This window comes from Lichenostomus cassidix, unplaced genomic scaffold (assembly GCF_008360975.1).
Source record: "Lichenostomus cassidix isolate B80296 unplaced genomic scaffold, HeHo_3.0 HiC_scaffold_36, whole genome shotgun sequence".
NCBI lineage: Eukaryota > Metazoa > Chordata > Aves > Passeriformes > Meliphagidae > Lichenostomus > Lichenostomus cassidix.
This window is the reverse complement of record NW_028147270.1, coordinates 1,642,380-1,660,261: the sequence shown is the minus strand read 5'-3', so window position 1 is coordinate 1,660,261 and position 17,882 is coordinate 1,642,380. Positions and strand designations below refer to the sequence as shown.

General features: G+C 44.3%; 1 protein-coding gene across 1 annotated transcript in view; it reads right to left on the bottom strand.

Moving 5' to 3' along the window:
• Window positions 1–2,172: 2,172 nt before the first annotated feature.
• The window catches only part of LOC146423818 (chromatin remodeling protein SRCAP-like), a 34,673-nt gene continuing 18,963 nt past the window's right edge, over window positions 2,173–17,882 (bottom strand). Inside the window, exons 8-12 of the mRNA XM_085044474.1 lie at window positions 15,126–15,312; window positions 12,646–12,812; window positions 9,464–9,771; window positions 7,078–7,239; window positions 2,173–2,428 (exon numbers count right to left, since the gene is read on the bottom strand). Coding sequence (XP_084900600.1) covers window positions 2,190–2,428; window positions 7,078–7,239; window positions 9,464–9,771; window positions 12,646–12,812; window positions 15,126–15,312 — 1,063 coding nt within the window. The 3' untranslated portion in view covers window positions 2,173–2,189. The remainder of the gene's footprint in view (window positions 2,429–7,077; window positions 7,240–9,463; window positions 9,772–12,645; window positions 12,813–15,125; window positions 15,313–17,882) is intronic.

The following is a 17,882-nucleotide window of genomic DNA, read 5'->3' as shown; positions in this document are numbered from 1 at the left end:
CCAAAAAAATTCCGAAAAATTCCCAAAAAATTCCCCAAAAAATTCCCAAAAATCCCAAAGTCCTGAAAATCACAAAATCCCAAAAATCCCAAAATCCCCAAAAATTGAAAATCCCAAAATCCAAAAGTTCAGCTGAATTCCCAAAATTCCCAAAATTCCCAAAAAATTCCCCCAAAATTCCCAAAATTCCGAATTCTCAGAATCCCCAAAATCCCAAAAATCGAAAATCCCGAAAATCCTGAAAATCCCAAAATTCCCAAAATCCCTAAATTCCTAATTTCCCTAAATCCCAAAATCCTGAGATTTCCAAAATCCCAAATTCCCAAAATCCTAAATTCCGAAATTTCCAAAAATTCCCAAAAATTCCCAAAAAAATTCCCAAAATTCCCAAAAAAATTCCCGCAAAAATTCCCAAAAAATTCCCCAAAAAATTCCCAAAATTCCCCAAAAAATTCCCGAAAAATTCCCAAAAATCAGAAACTCCCAATTTCCCTAAATCATGAAATTCCAAAATTCCCAAAAAATCCCAAAAATCCCAAAAATCCAAAAATCCAAAAATCCCAAAAAAATTCCAAAACTCTAAAAATCAAAAAAATCCCAAAATTCCCCAATTTAAAATCCAAAAATCCCAAAATCTAAAAAATTCCTAAGAAAATCCTAACAATTCCCCAAAAATCCCAAAAAAATCCCAAAATTCCCCAATTCCCCCTCCACCCCTCCCCACCCCTCCCCCACCGATGACGTCACTCACTGGCGGCCACGCCCCTGAGGCTGGGGGAGGGGCAGCCGCCAATGCTAACCAAAAAATTGGGAAAAAATCCGAAAAATTTCTCCAAAAATACAAAAAAATCCCCCAAAATACCACAAAAAATCCCAAAAAAATCCCTAAAAAAATCCCAAAAAATCCCAAAAACATCCCAAAAATTCCCCAAAAAATCCCCAAAAAAACCCCAAAAAATCCCAAATTTCCCAAAAAAATTCCAAAAATTCCCAAAACTCTCTATAAATCCTGTAATTCCCGAAAATCTTAAAATCCCAAAAATACCTAAAAATTCCCAAAATTCCTTAAAATCCCAAAAGATCCCAAAATTCTCAAAACCCCAAACCCCCAAAATCCTCTATAAACCCCCAAAATCCCCAAAATCCCCAAAAATCCCAAAATCCCAAAAACCAAAATCCCAAAATCCCAAAATTCCCCCAAAATCCCCTATAAATCCCAACTCCCAAACATCACTTAAAAACTTAAAATATCTCAAAAATACCCAAAGTTTCAAAATCCCCAAAATCCCAAATCCACAAAAATCTCAGTTGGCCCCCAAAATCCTAAAATCCCTGGAAACAGACCCAAAAATTCTCCCCAAAGTCCCCGTGTCTCAAAATCCCCTATAAATCCCTAAAAATCCCAAAAAAATCAGCAAAAAACCATTTAAAAATCCCCAAAAAATCCCGAAAAAAATCCAAAAAACCCCAAAAATCCCAAAAAATCCCAAAATTCCCAAATTCCGCCCTGCCCCTCCCCCGCCCCTCCCCCACTCCTCCCCCCACCGATGACGTCACTCACTGGCGGCCACGCCCCTGAGGCTGGGGGAGGGGCAGCTGCCAATGCTAACCCAAAAAATTGGGAAAAAATCCGAAAAAATACCCCCAAAAATACCCAAAAAATGCCAAAAAATTCTAAAAAAAATCCCCAAAAAATCCCTGAGAAATCCCCAAAATCCCTCAGCCCTCAAAACCCCCCAAAATTCCCAAAATCCCCAAAAAACTCAGAAAATCCCAAACTCCGAAACTAAAAATCCCAAACCCCAAAAACCCAAAATAAATCCCAAAAATCCCAAAATTCTCAAGATCTCAAAATAATCCACAAAAACACCAAAATTAAATTCCAAATAAAATCCCCCAAAAATCCCAAGCACTGTAATCCAAAAAATTGTAATCCCAAAACCAAAATCTAAATCCAAAAACCCCCAAAAATCCCTAGGAATCCCCAAAAATCCCTAGAAAATCCCAAAGACCAAAATCTTAAAAAGACCTGGGGATTCTAAAAATCCCCTATAGCCCCCAAAATCCTAAATCCCCAAAAAAACCCCAAAAAATTTAAAAAAACTCCCAAAAACCCCCAAAAAAACCCCAGAAAACCCCAAAAAAAATCCCAAAATTCCCGAATCCCCCCACCCCTCCCCCCGATGACGTCACTCACTGGCGGCCACGCCCCTGAGGCTGGGGGAGGGGCTGAGGGTCAGTTTGCTCCCCTGCAGCTGCAGCGTCAGCGGAGGGGGCGTGGCCTGGCCGGGGGGGTGGGGCAAGGGCGGAGGGGGCGTGGCTTTGACCGAAGCCACGCCCACCGGGCCCGCCGAGGCCACGCCCCCCGGCGCAGGTGGGCGGGGCTGAGCCAGGGCGGCCAGCTGGCCCAGGCTGACCACTTCTCCCGCTGGAAAAAAGAGAGAAAAATTGGGAATTAGGGAAAATTTGGAAAGTCTGGGATGATTGGATGTAAATTAGATGCAAATGAAGGGGATGGGAAGGGATTTTGGGGGATTTTTTGGGGATTTTTCTAGAATTTTTTTCTTTTTTTCTTTTTTTTTTTTTTAATTTTTCTAGAAATTTTTGGGGATTTTTTGGGGATTTTTTGGGATTTTTTCTGGGATATTTTAGGGATTTTTTAGAATTTTTTTTTGAATTTTTAGGGATTTTTTAGAATTTTTGGGGGTTTTTTGGGATTTTTTTACAATTTTTTGGGTTTTTTTAGGGATTTGTTTTTACGATTTTTTTTGAATTTTTAGTGATTTTTTTAGAATTTTTTCCGATTTTTTTGTGGATTTTTGGGGGATTTTTTTAGAAATTTTTGAACATTTTTTGGGATTTTTTTAGAATTTTTGGGGATTTTTTAGGATTTTTTTTCGATTTTTTGAGAATTTTGGGGGATTTTCAAATTTTTTAGGGTTTTTTTCAGTTTTTTTCCGTTATTTTTGGTTATTTTTGTGGATTTTTTGGATGATTTTTACAGGAAGGGTTTGAGGAGGATTTATGCAAATGAGATGCTAATGAGGGCTGGCAGGGCTCAGGCCAGCTGGCCCAGGCTGAGCACTGCTCCCGCTGGAAATTTGGGGAAAAAAAGAGAGAAAAATGGGAATTAGAGGCAAGTTGGAAAATTGGATGCAAATTAGATGCAAATTGGATGCAAATTAAGGGGATTGGAAGGGATTTTGGGGGATTTTTGGGGATTTTTTCGGGTTTTTTTAGATTTTTTGGGGATTTTTTGGCTTTTTTTTGGCTTTTTTTGGGATTTTTGGGGGAATTTTTTGGGATTTTTTTCAATTTTTTTTGGAGAATATTTATGGAATTTTTTTTAGAATTTTTTGGGATTTTTTAAGGGATTTTTTTCAATTTTTGGGGAATTTTTTGGGATTTTTTTCAATTTTTTGGGGGATTTTATTGGGGTTTTTTGTTAGAATTTTTTGGGATTTTTTTCGTTTTTGGGGGTTTTTTAGGGATTTTTTTTAATTTTTTTGAGATTATTAAGGGATTTTTTTTTTTAGAATTTTGTTTGATTTTTAAAGGATTTTTAAAGGATTTTTTTAGAATTTTTTCAGATTTTTTTTGGATTTTTTGGGGCCAGCTGGCCCAGGCTGACCACTTCTCCCGCTGGAAATTTGGGGAAAAAAAGAGAGAAAAATGGGAATTAGAGGCAAGTTGGAAAATTGGTTGCAAATTAGATGCAAATTAGATGCAAATTAGATGCAAATGAAGGGGATAGGAAGGGATTTTGGGGAATTTTTGGGGATTTTTTCGGGTTTTATTAGATTTTTTTGGGATTTTTTTGGGATTTTTGGGGGATTATTTAGACTTTTTTTTTTTAAACTTTTTGGGATTTGTTTAGAATTTTTGGGATTTTTGATATTTTAGAAATTTTGGGGGATTTTTTATGGATTTTTTTTTTTTTGGGATGATTTAAAAAAATTTTTTGGGATTTGTTTTGGGATTTTTTTTTTTTTTTGGGGGGATTTTTGAGGCATTTTTAAAGAATTTTTTGGGGAATTTTTAGGGATTTTTTGAGAATTTTTTGGTGATTTTTTGGGGATTTTTAGAGGATTTTTTTTATTTTTGGGGGATTTTTTAGGGATTTTTCCAGGATGTTTTTCGATTTTTTGAGGGATTTTTTTTTTATTTTTTTGGGGACTTTTGGGGGATTTTTTTGGGATCTTTTGGTGATTTTTTTAGAATTTTTGGGGATTTTTTAGAGATTTTTTTTTACAAATTTTTGGGATTTTTGGGGGTTTTTTTCTATTTCTTGGGGATTTTTTAGGGATTTTTTAAGGATTTTTACAGATTTTTTGGGGCCAGCTGGCCCAGGCTGACCACTTCTCCCGCTGGAAAAAAGAGAGAAAAATTGGGATTTAGGGGCAAATTAGGAAATTTATGCAAATTAGATGCAAATTGGATGCAAATTGGATGCAAATTAAGGGGATTGGAAGGGATTTTGGGAGCTTTTTTGGGATTTTTTTGGGATTTTTTTGGCTTTTTTGGAACTTTTTTGGGGATTTTTTTTTGGGATTTTTGGGGGATTTTTTTCAAATTTTTGGGAGAATATTTAGGGATTTTTTTAGGATTTTTTGGGATTTTTATAGAATTTTTGGGGATTTTGGGGGATTTTTTAAGGATTTTTTGGGGAATTTTTTGGGATTTTTTGGGAATTTTTTAGAGTTTTTTGTAGTATTTTAGGATTTTTTCAGATTTTTTGGTGCATTTTTTAGGGATTTTTTTTGGCAATTTTTTAGGGATTTTTAGGATTTTTTAGGGATTTTTTTAGGAATTTTTTGGGGATTTTTTAGGGATTTTTTTAGAATTTTTTCAGATTTTTTTTGATTTTTTGGGGCCAGCTGGCCCAGGCTGACCACTTCTCCCGCTGGAAAAAAGAGAGAAAAATTGGGAATTAAAATGAGGATTTAGGAAATTTGGAAGGTTTGGGATGATTGGATGTAAATTAGATGCAAATTAAGGGGATGGGAAGGGATTTTAGGGGATTTTTTGGGATTTTTTGGGGGGGGTTTTTCCATTTTGGGGATTTTTTGGGGATTTTGTTAGAATTTTTTGGGAATTTTTGGGCATTTTTTAGAATTTTTGGGGATTTTTTGGGGATTTTTTAGGGATTTTAAAAACTTTGGGAGATTTTAATGAATTTTTTTACAGTTTTTGGGAATATTTGGGGATTTTTTTTTTTTTGGGAGATTTTTAGGGCTTTTGGAATTTTTGGGGATTTTTTTGGGAATTTTTAGGGATTTTTTTTTAGAATTTTTTGGGATTTTGGGGGATTTTTTTGGGGATTTTTTTCGGGGGTTTTTTTACAATTTTTTTGGAATTTTTGGGGATTTTTAGGGTAATTTTGAGGAGTTTGGAAAAGATTAGGGAAGCTAGGAAGGAGATTGGGGTGTTTATGCAAATGAGATGCAAATGAGATGCAAATGAGGAGTTGCAGATTTCAGGAAGAATTTCTCTAAAAATTCAGGGTGATTTTGGGGCAAATTAAGGGAAATTTTTGGGAATTTTTTTTAGCAAACACACAAAATTTTGGAAGCTATTAAAGACAATCATGCAAATGATATGCAAATGAGGGGGCGTGGCTTCCATGGCAACCACACCAGATTTTGGAGAGGATTTGGAGAGAATTTTGGGAAATTTATAACAAAATTTTGGGAGTTTTTTTTTCAGGGATTTAAAAAAAAACCAGAAAAAAGTTATACAATAAACATGCAAATGAGATGCAAATGAGGGGGCGTGGCTTCCAGAGCAGCCAAACCCCATTTTTGGGGAGAATTTGGGCCAATTTTTGGTCAATTTTTAACAAAATTTTTGGGAATTTTTTTAGGGAATCACAAACAACTAAGGAAACAATTACAAGACAAACATGCAAATCAGATGCAAATGAGGGGGGCGTGGCTTCCAGAGCAGCCAAACCCCATTTTTCGGAGAATTTGGGAAGATTTTGGGGTCATTTTAATCCAAATTTTTGGGAATTTTTTCACAGATTTTCAAACAACTAAGGAAACAATTACCAGACCAACATGCAAATGATATGCAAATGAGGGGGCGTGGCTTCCTGAGCAGCCAAACCCCTTTTTGGGGAGAATTTGGGATGATTTTGGGTTCATTTTAATCCAAATTCCCAAAAATTTTTTCTCAAACAATTTCGAAAATTATTATATGAGAAACATGGAAATGATATGCAAATGATATGCAAATGAAGGGGCGTGGCTTCCAGAGCAGCCAAACCCCATTTTTGGGAGAATTTGGGAAGATTTTGGGGAAATTTTAAGCCAAATTCCCATAAATTTTTTATCAATTCCACAGAATTCAGAAAATTATTATACGATAAACATGCAAATGAGATGCAAATGATATACAAATGAGGGGGCGTGGCTTCCACAGCAGCCAAACCCCATTTTGGGGACAATTTTTGGGGAATTTGGGCCAATTTTACCCCAAATTTTTGGGAATTTTTTTACAGAATCACAAAAAACTAAGTCAACAATTACAAGACAAAGATGCAAATGAGATGCAAATGAGATGCAAATGAGATGCAAATGAGGGGGCGTGGCTTCCTGAGCAACCAGACCAGATTTTGGAGAGGTTTTGGTAAGATTTTAGATCAATTTCAACCCAAATTTTTGGGAATTTTTTTACGGAATCACAAACAACTAAGTCAACAGTTACAAAACCAACATGCAAACGATATGCAAATGAGGGGGCGTGGCTTACAGAGAAGCCAAACCCAATTTTGGGGAGAATTTTTGGTCAATTTTTGGTCAATTTTTAACAAAATTTTTGGGAATTTTTTTAGGGAATCACAAACAACTAAGGAAACAATTACAAGACAAACATGCAAATGATATGCAAATGATATGCAAATGAGGGGGCGTGGCTTCCAGAGCAGCCAAACCCCATTTTGGGGAGAATTTAGGCCAATTTTACCCCAAATTTTTGGGAATTTTTTTATGGAATCACAAACAACTAAGTCAACAGTTACAAAACCAACATGCAAACGATATGCAAACGATATGCAAATGAGGGGGCGTGGCTTACAGGGCAGCCTGGCCTGCATGTCGGGCGCCAGCAGGAGCCGCTGGGGAAGCGCGAAGGTGGCGACGGCGGGGGGAGGGGCTGGCCCCGCCCCTTTGCCCAAATTTGGAGAAGGGGCGTGGCTTCCGGCCGGAGGGGGCGTGGCCAAGGCGGCGGCTGGGAGGGCTGGAAGGGAAGAGGGGTTAGGCCACGCCCACCTCATTTAAATAATCCCCATTGTGATTAAGCCCCGCCCACTTTAAGCCCCGCCCATTCTAATTTACATTTTTCGCTTTTTGCCCAATTTTGGGAATTTTTTCCCGAATTTTTCAACATTTTTTTCCCAGATTTTTTTTGGGGATTTTCCACCTAATTTTTTGGAATTTTTTTTCCCAGATTTTTTTGGGTTTTCCCTGATTTTTTGGAATTTTTTTCCTGATTTTTTTGGTTTTTCCCACATTTTTTCCCAGATTTTTGGGATTTTACACCTATTTTTTGGAATTTTTTTCCCAGATTTTTGGTTTTCCTCAAATTTTTGGAATTTTTTTCTAATTTTTGGAGTTTTCCCTAATTTTTGGAATTTTTTTCCCAGATTTTTTTTGGTCTTTCCTTAATTTGTTGGAAATTTTTTCACGAGTTTTTGGGGTTTTTTACCTAATTTCTTTCAAATTTTTTCCCCAGATTTTTAAGATTTTCTTTCCCTAATTTTTTTCTCAGATTTTTCTGTTTTCACGAATTTCTTGAAATTTTTCCTAATTTTTCCCAGATTTTTGAGGTTTTTCCTAATTTTTTAAAATTTTTTTCTCAGGTTTTTTGGGGTTTTTCACCTAATTTCTTGGATTTTTTTCCCAAGATTTTTTGGTTCTTTCCCTAATTTCTTATAAATTTTTTTCCTAATTTTTTTGGGTTTTCCAAAATTTTTTCCCAGATTTTTTTTGGTTTCTTCGCTAATTTCTTGGAATTTTTTTTCCTAATTCTTCAGAGTTTTTTCCCTAATTTTTTCGATTTTTTTTCCCAGATTTTTTAGGTTTTTTTCGCTAATTTCTCGAAATTGTTTTCCCAAATTTTTTTGGTTTTTCCCAAATTTTTTTCCCAGTTTTTTTGGTTTTTCCCGAATTTCTCTGAGTTTTTTCCCAGATTTTTTTGGGGATTTTCCACCTAATTTTTTGGAATTTTTTTTCCCAGATTTTTTTGGTTTTTCTCAAATTTTTTGGAATTTTTTTCCTGATTTTTTTAGGTTTTTCCCACATTTTTTTCCCAGATTTTTTGGTTTTTCCCTAATTTCTCGAAATTTTTTTCCCAGATTTTTTTGGGTTTTTCCCAGATTTTTTCCCAGATTTTTTGGTTTTTTCCCATTTTCCCAGATTTTTTTGGTTTTCCCTAATCTCTCGAAATTTTTCCCAAATTTTTCCCCAGATTTTCCTAATTTTTTTTAATTTTTTCCCAGATTTTGGGATTTTCCCTATTTTTTCACAGATTTTTTTTTGGTTTTTCCCTAATTTCTCAGAATTTTTTTCCCAGTTTTTGGTTTTTCCTAATTTAAAATTTTTTTCCCAGATTTTTGGGATTTTTCCTAATTTTTTTATTTTTCCCAGATTTTTTTGGGTTTTCCCTAATTTCTCAGAATTTTTTTGCCAAATTTTTTTATTTTCCCTAATTTTTTTTCATTTTTTTTCCACCAGATTTTTTGGGATTTTTCCCCTAATTTCTTGGAATTTTTTTCCAGATTTACATACAGACTTCTACATATACAACATATAGATTATTATTATATAAAATAATCTAAAAATTAATTAATTAAACCCCTTAATTAAACCCCTGGCCAATCAAAACCCTCAGAACTAAGCCCCGCCCACCACTCCTCCCATTATTCATTAATAGTTGATTAATTTGAAGATAATTAATTATAATTATAGATAATTATATAATAATTCCATATACAATCACACCTTATATATTATTACTATTATATAAAACTATATAAAAATTAATTAATTAACCCCTTAATTAAACCCCTGGCCAATCAACCCCCACTCTTATTATATGTTATATAAGATTATTATATAAAATAATCTAAAAATTAATTAATTAACCCCTTAATTAAACCCCTGCCCAATCAACCCCCACTCTTATTACATGTTATATAAGATTCTTTTATAAAATAATCTAAAAATTAATTAATTAACCCCTTAATTAAACCCCTGGCCAATCAACCCCCACTCTTATTATATGATTGTTATTATATAAAATAATCTAAAAATTAATTAATTAACCCCTTAATTAAGCCTCTAGCCAATCCAAGCCCCTCCAACCCCACCCACCCCCAAGCCACGCCCCCTTAAGCTCCGCCCACCACCCAACTAACCAATTAACCCCTTAAGCTCCCCCCCAATTAAGCCCCGCCCCTTACCATGGGTGGGTCCTCCGGGGGGCGGAGCCAGCAGGGTGGGCGTGGCCCGGGGCGGGGCCAGAGCCAATCCCAGCCCCAGGTTGAGCCCCGCCCCCAAGGGGGCGTGTCCGGCGGCGGCGGGGGGCGTGGCCTGGGGGGCGTGGCCCAGCGTGACGAGGGGCGGGGCCACCAGCAGGGGGGCGGGGCTGGGGGCGGGGCTAGGGGAAGGAGGGGCGGGGCCGGGCGAGGCCACGCCCCCCTGGGCGGGGCGAGGGGCGGGGAGGAGGAGCACGGCTCTTGGCTCCGCCTTCGGCACGGGCTGGAGCATCCTGGGAAAAGGGGCGGAGTCAGGGCGTGGCCATGTATGGGCAGAACGACCGAAAATGGGTGGTTTTGGGGTTCATTTCCATATATGGGCGTGGCTGGCTGGGGGCGTGGCCATCCCCAGTGTGTCCATATAGGGGCGTGGCTGGCTGGGGGCGTGGCTATCCAGCATGGCCATATAGGGGCGTGGCTGGCTGGGGGCGTGGCTATCCCCAGTGTGTCCATATAGGGGCGTGGCTGGCAGGGACACACCCACCTGGTATGACCATATATGGGCATGATTGCATTGGCCACGCCCACTTTATATATAGTCATATATGGGCATGATGGCATTGACCACGCCCACCTGGGCTATATCCATATTTGGGCATAATGAAGGGGGGCGTGGCTATCCCAGCAAGTCCATATATGGGCGTGACTGCATTGGCCACACCCACTTGGGATAGAACCATATATGGGCGTGACCGCATTGGCCACGCCCATTTATGTCCATATATGGGCATGATGGCATTGGCCACGCCCACCTGGGCTATATCCATATTTGGGTATAATGAAGGGGGGCGTGGCTATCCCGGCAAGTCCATATATGGGCATGACTGCATTGGCCACGCCCTCTTTAGAGCCATATATGGGCGTGGCCGCATTGGCCACGCCCACTTATGGCCATATATGGGCATGACCATGTTGGACACGCCCACTTGGGATATCCCCATATATGGGCATGACCCACTGGCCACACCCACTTTGGATCCATCCATATATATGGGCATGAATGCATTGGCCACGCCCACTTATGTCCATATATGGGCATGACTGCATTGGCCACGCCCACCTGGGCTGTGCCCATATATGGGCATGAGCAAGGCCCAGGTGTGTCCCCAGGTGTGCCCAACCCCTCCCAGGTGTCCCCAAGTGTCCCCAAATGTCCCCCCAGGTGTCCCCAGGTGTGCCCAGGTGTGCCCAGTTTCCCCCCAGAGTGTCCCAAAACTCCCCCCACGTGTCCCCAAATGTCCCCCAGGTGTCCCCAGCCCCCCCAAAGTGTCCCCATTGTCCCCCCAGGTGTGCCCCAGGTGACCCCAGCTCTCCCCAAATGTCCCCCCAGAATGTCCCCAGGTGTGCCCAACCTCTCCCAGGTGTCCCCAGATGCCTCCCAGGTGTCCCCAACCCCTTCCAGGTGTGCCCAGGTGTCCCCAAACACCCTAAGTGTCCCCCAGGTGTCCCCAAATGACCTCCCAGGTGTCCCAAATTTCCCCCCAGAGTGTCCCCAGGTGTGCCCAGGTGTCCCTGAACATCAACCCAGGTGTCCCCAACCGTCCCAGATGTCCCCCCAGGTGTCCCCCAGGTGTGCCCAGGTGTGTCCCAGGTGTCCGCAGGTGTCCCCAAAGGACCTCCCAGGTGTCCCCAATTTCCCCCCCAAAGCATCCCAAGAGTCCCCCCAGGTGTCCCCACACACCCCAAACGTCCCCCAGGTGTGCCCAGGTGTCCCCAGCACCCCCAAAGTGTCCCCATTGTCCCCCCAGGTGTGTCCCAGGTGTCCTCAACCATCCCAAATGTCCCCCCAGGTGTGCCCAGGTGTCCCCAAACACCTTAAATGTCCCCCAGGTGTCCCCAGGTGTCCCTAAATGCCCACCCAGGTGTGCCCAGGTGTCCCCAGGTGTGCCCAGGTGTCCCCAATTTCCCCCCAGAGTGTCCCAAATGTCCCCTCAGGTGTCCCCAAACGTCCCCCCAGGTGTGCCCAGGTGTCCCTGAACATCAACCCAGGTGTCCCCAGGTGTGTCCCAGGTGTCCCCAGTGCCCCCAAAAGACCACCCAGGTGTCCCCAGTTTCCCCCCAGAGTGTCCCCAGGTGTGCCCAGGTGTGCCCAATGCCCTCCCAGGTGTGCCCAGGTGTCCCCAGGTGTCCCCACACACCCCAAACGTCCCCCAGGTGTGCCCAGGTGTCCCCAGACATCCCAAATGTCCTCCCAAGTGTCCCCAGGTGTCCCAAATTTCCCCTCAAAATGTCCCAAAAGTCCCCCCAGGTGTGTCCCAGGTGTGTCCCAGGTGACCCCAACTCTCCCCAAATGTCCTCCCAGGTGTGCCCAGGTGTCCCCAAACACCCTAAATGTCCCCCAGGTGTCCCCAGGTGTCCCTAAATGCCCACCCAGGTGTGCCCAGGTGTCCCCACGTGTGCCCAGGTATCCCCAGGTGTGTCCCAGGTGTCCCCAATTTCCCCCCAAAGCATCCCAAAACTCCCCCCAGGTGTCCCCAAACACCCCAAACGTCCCCCCAGGTGTCCCCAGGTGTCCCTGAACATCAACCCAGGTGTGCCCAGGTGTCCCCAATTTCCCCCCAGAGTGTCCCAAAAGTCCCCCCAGGTGTCCCCAAACACCCCAAACGTCCCCCAGGTGTGCCCAGGTGTCCCTGAACATCAACCCAGGTGTGCCCAGGTGTCCCCAATGCCCTCACAGGTGTCCCCAGAAGTGCCCAGGTGTCCCCAACCTCCTCCCAGGTGTCCTCAACCTTCCCCCACACATCCCCAGCCTCCCTCCAGGTGTGCCCAGGTGTCCCCAGGTGTCCCTGAGCATCAACCCAGGTGTCCCCAGGTGTCCCCAGGTGTGTCCCAGGTGTCCCCAACCATCCCAAAGTGTCCCCAGGTGTGTCCCAGGTGTCCCCAACCATCCCAAAGTGTCCCCCCAGGTGTGCCCAGGTGTGCCCAAACACCCCAAACATCCCCCAGGTGTCCCCAGGTGTCCCCAGGTGTCCCCAAACACCCCAAATGTCCCCCAAACGTCCTCCAGGTGTCCCCAAACGTCCCCCAGGTGTGTCCAGGTGTCCCCAGATGTCCCCAAACACCCCGAATGTCCCCCAGGTGTGCCCATCCTGCCCAGGTGAGCTCACCTGTTGACCTTCATGCGCACGGGTTTGGGGCGGGGCGGCGGCTCAGGCGCGGCGGCGACGTCCTCCACCAGGCGGCGCGTGACGCGGAAGCGCGGCAGGAACCAGTCGGCGGCGTACCTGGACAGGTGAGCCTCCAGCGCCACCAGCTCGAACGGGGACAGGTCCACCTGCTGGGGACACACCTGGCTGGCACCTGGGGACACCTGGACGTGGTCTGGGACACACCTGTGTCACACCTGAGTCACACCTGAGTCACACCTGAGTCACCTGTGTGCCACTTGGATCACACCTGAGTCACCTGTGTCACACCTGGATCACCTAAAGCACATCCAGGTCACACCTGAGTCACACCTGAGTCACACCTGAGTCACCTGTGTGACACCTGGACCATACCTGAGTCATCTCTGTCACACCTGAGTCACACCTGAGTCACCTGAGTCACACCTGAGTCACACCTGAGTCACCTGAGTGCCACCTGGATCACCTAAAGCACATCCAGGCGACACCTGACTCGCCTATGTCACACCTGTGTCACACCTGAGTCACCTGTTGCACACCTGTGACATACCTGAGTCATCTCTGTCACACCTGAGTCACACCTGAGTCACCTGGGTCACAGCTGAGTCACCTGAGTCACACCTGGACCATCGAAAACACATCCAGGTCACACCTGTGTCACACCTGAGTCACACCTGAGTCACCTGAGTGACACCTGGACCATACCTGAGTCACCTCTGTCACACCTGAGTCACCTGTGTGCCACCTGAGTGACACCTGGATCACCTAAAGCACATCCAGGCGACACCTGACTCGCCTATGTCACACCTGTGTCACACCTGAGTCACCTGTTGCACACCTGTGACACACCTGAGTCATCTCTGTCACACCTGAGTCACACCTGAGTCACCTGGGTCACAGCTGAGTCACCTGAGTCACACCTGGACCATCAAAAGCACATCCAGGTCACACCTGTGTCACACCTGTGTCACCTGTGTGCCACCTGGATCACACCTGAGTCACCTGTGTCACACCTGAGTGACATCTGAGTCATCTCTGTCACACCTGAGTCACACCTGAGTCACCTGAGTGACACCTGGACCACACCTGAGTGACCTATGTCACACCTGAGTCACCTGTGTCACACTGAGTCACACCTGAGTCACCTGTGTGCCACCTGGATCACACCTGAGTCACCTGTGTCACATCTGGATCACACCTGAGCCACCTGTGTCACACCTGGATCACACCTGAGTCACCTGTGCAACACCTGAACTGTCTAAAGCCCACCTGAGTCACACCTGAGTCACACCTGGATCACCTAAAGCACATCCAGGTCACACCTGAGTCACACCTGTGTCCCACCTGGGTCATCTAAACCACATCCGGGTAACACCTGTGCCACACCTGAGTCATCTCTGTCCAACCCAAGTCACACCTGAGTCACCTGAGTGACACCTGGCTCACCTGAGCAACACCTGCGGCACACCTGGAACACAGCTGGCTCACCTCCAGGTGTGACCAAACCATCTCCAGGTGTGACCAAACCATCTCCAGGTGTGACCAAACCCATCCAGGTAACTCCAAACCCTCACCTGGTGACCTCAAACCACCTCCAGGTGTACCTGAACCACCTAAAGTCACCTGCAAAGCGTCTCCAGGTAACTCCAAACCCTCACCTGTTCAACCCAAATCATCCCCAGTTGTATCCAAACTCTCACCTGGGGACCCTAAACCACCTCCAGGTGTGACCAAACCCATCCAAGTAACTCCAAACCCATCCAGGTGTGACCAAACCCATCCAGGTGTGACCAAACCATCTCCAGGTAACTCCAAACTCTCACCTGGTGACTCTAAACCATCTCCAGGTGTACCTAAACCACCTGGAATCGTCTCCAAACCTCATCCAGGTAACTCCAAACCCTCACCTGCTCCACCAAAACCATCTCCAGGTAACTCCAAACTCTCACCTGGTGACCCTAAACCACCTCCAGGTGTGACCAAACCCATCCAGGTAACTCCAAACCCATCCAGGTGTGACCAAACCATCTCCAGGTGTCTCCAAACCATCTCCAGGTGTACCTGAGCCACCTGGAATCATCTCCAAACCTCATCCAGGTAACTCCAAACCCTCACCTGCTCCACCAAAACCATCTCCAGGTGTATCCAAACCTCACCTGGTGACTCTAAACCATCTCCAGGTGTACCTGAACCACCTCAAGTCACCTCCAAACCACCTCCAGGTGTCTCCAGATCCTCACCTGGTGACCCCAAACCACCTCCAGGTGTCTCCAAACCCTCACCTGGTGACTCCAAACCACCTCCAGGTGTACCTGAACCACCTGGAATCGTCTCCAAACCTATCCAGGTAACTCCAAACTCTCACCTCATGACCCCAAACCTCTCCAGGTGTATCCAAACTTTCACCTGGTGACCCCAAACCACCTCCCACCCCCTCCGGCTCACCTGGGCCGGCGCCTCACCTGGAAGGGGTGTGGCTCGAGGGCGCGCAGCACCAGCGCAGGTGTGCCGAGGCTGAGGCCAGGTGTGACCAGCGGGGAGGTGACGGGGCGCGGCTCGAACAGGTCGGGGTGGTTGCACACCTTGCGCAGCTGCATCAGCACGTTGATCACCGACATGAAGTGGCCGCTGGCCAGCGTGGCCTTGGTGCTGGGAAAGGGTGGGAAAAGTCACCTGAGATCTACCTGAGATCTACCTGAGCTCACCTGAGAAATTTGGGAGAAATCTGGAAGATTTTACAGTGAAATTTGGGGATTTAAAGGTGAAAATTGGGGATTTTAAGGTGGAAATTTGGGGTTCTGAGGTGGTTTTGGTGCTGCAAAAATGGAGGGAAAAGTCACCTGAGCTCACCTGAGATCTACCTGAGATCACCTGGGAAATTTGGGAAAAATCTGGAAGATTTTAGGGTGAAATTTGGGGATTTTAAGGTGAAAATTGGGGATTTTAAGGTGGAAATTTGGGGTTCTGAGGTGGTTTTGGTGCTGAAAAAATGGCGGGAAAAGTCACCTGAGCTCACCTGAGATCTACCTGAGATCTACCTGAGAAATTTGGGAAAAATCTGGAAGAGTTTAGAGGGAAATTTGGGGATTTAAGGTGGAAATTTGGGGTTCTGACATGGTTTTGGTGCGGGAAAAGTTACCTGAGGGTTACCTGAGCTCACCTGAGAAATTTGGGAAAAATCTGGAGAACTTTAGAGTGAAATTTGGGGATTTAAAGGTAAAATTTGGGGATTTAAGGTGGAAATTTGGGGTTCTGAGGTAGTTTTGGTGCCGAAAAACGGCGGGAAAAGTTACCTGAGAGTCACCTGAGAAATTTTGAGAAAAATCTGGAAGATTCTAGAGTGAAATTTGGGGAAATTTTGGGGATTTAAGGTGGAAATTTGGGGTTCTGAGGTGGTTTTGGTGCTGAAAAAATGGCGGGAAAATCACCTGAGCTCACCTGAGCTCACCTGAGAAATTTGGGAAAAATCTGGAGAACTTTAGAGTGAAATTTGGGGAAATTTTGGGGATTTAAGGTGGAAATTTGGGGTTCCAGCGTGGCCTTGGTGCTGGAAAAATGGCGGGAAAAGTCACCTGAGCTCACCTGAGATCTACCTGAGATCTACCTGAGAAATTTGGAAAAAATTTGGAGAAATTTTGGGGAAAAATCTGGAAGATTTTAGAGTGAAATTTGGGGAAATTTTGGGGATTTTAAGGTGGAAATTTGGGGGTCCAGCGTGGCCTTGGTGCTGCGAAAATGGCGGGAAAAGTTACCTGAGCTCACCTGAGATCTACCTGAGCTCACCTGAGAAATTTGGGAGAAATCTGGAAGATTTTAGGGTGAAATTTGGGGATTTTAAGGTGAAATTTGGGGATTTTAAGGTGGAAATTTGGGGTTCCAGCGTGGCCTTGGTGCTGGGAAAGGTGGGAAAAGTTACCTGAGAGTTACCTGAGCTCACCTGAGAAATTTGGGAGATTTGGGAAAAATCTGGAAGAGTTTAGAGTGAAATTTGGGGAAATTTTGGGGATTTAAGGTGGAAATTTGGGGTTCTGAGGTGGTTTTGGTGCCGAAAAAATGGCGGGAAAAGTCACCTGAGCTCACCTGAGATCTACCTGAGATCTACCTGAGATCTACCTGGGAAATTTGGGAAAAATCTGGATGATTTTAGAGTGAAATTTGGGGAAATTTTGGGGATTTAAGGTGGAAATTTGGGGTTTCCAGCATGGCCTTGGTGCTGAAAAAATGGCGGGAAAAGTTACCTGAGCTCACCTGAGATCTACCTGAGCTCACCTGAGAAATTTGGGAAAAATCTGGATGATTTTAGAGTGAAATTTTGGGGAAATTTTGGGGATTTAAGGTGGAAATTTGGGGTCCTGAGGTGGTTTTGGTGCCGAAAAAATGGCGGGAAAAGTTACCTGAGAGTTACCTGAGAGTTACCTGAGCTCACCTGAGAAATTTGGGGAAATTTTGGGAAAAATCTGGAAGAGTTTAGAGTGAAATTTGGGGAAATTTTGGGGATTTAAAGGTGGAAATTTGGGGAAATTTTGGGGATTTAAGGTGGAAATTTGGGAAATTTTGGGGATTTAAGGTGGAAATTTGGGGATTTTGGGAGATTTAAGGTGGAAATTTGGGGAAATTTTGGGGAAAAATCTGGAAAACTTTAGAGTGAAATTTGGGGAAATTTTTGGGTTTTAAGGTGGAAATTTGGAGAATTTTGGGTAAATTTGGGAGAAATGCGGAAAAAAATTTGGGGAAAATTGGGTGAAATTTGGGGGAAAATCAGCGAAATTTGAGCAAAAATCAACCAAATTTTGTCAGAAATGAATAGAAATTTTGGGGAATTTTGGGGAATTTTGGGCTCCCAGGTGTGTCAGGTGACCTCACCCTCACCTGGCCTGCCCTGTGACATCATCACAGACCTCAAACAGGTAAATTTGGGGTGAATTTGGGGAAAATTTGGGCAAAAATCAGTGAAATTTGAGCAAAAATCAACTAAATTTTGTCAGAATTTAACGGGAATTTCGGGAAATTTTGGCTCCCAGGTGTGCCCAGGTGTGCCCAGGTGTGTCAGGTGACCTCACCTGGCCTGGCCTGTGACGTCATCACAGACCTCAAACAGGTAAATTTGGGGTGGATTTGGAGTAAAATTTGGGCAAAAATCAGCCAAATTTGGTCAGAATTTAACAGGAATTTTGGGGATTTTGGGCTCCCAGGTGTGCCCAGGTGTGCCCAGGTGATGT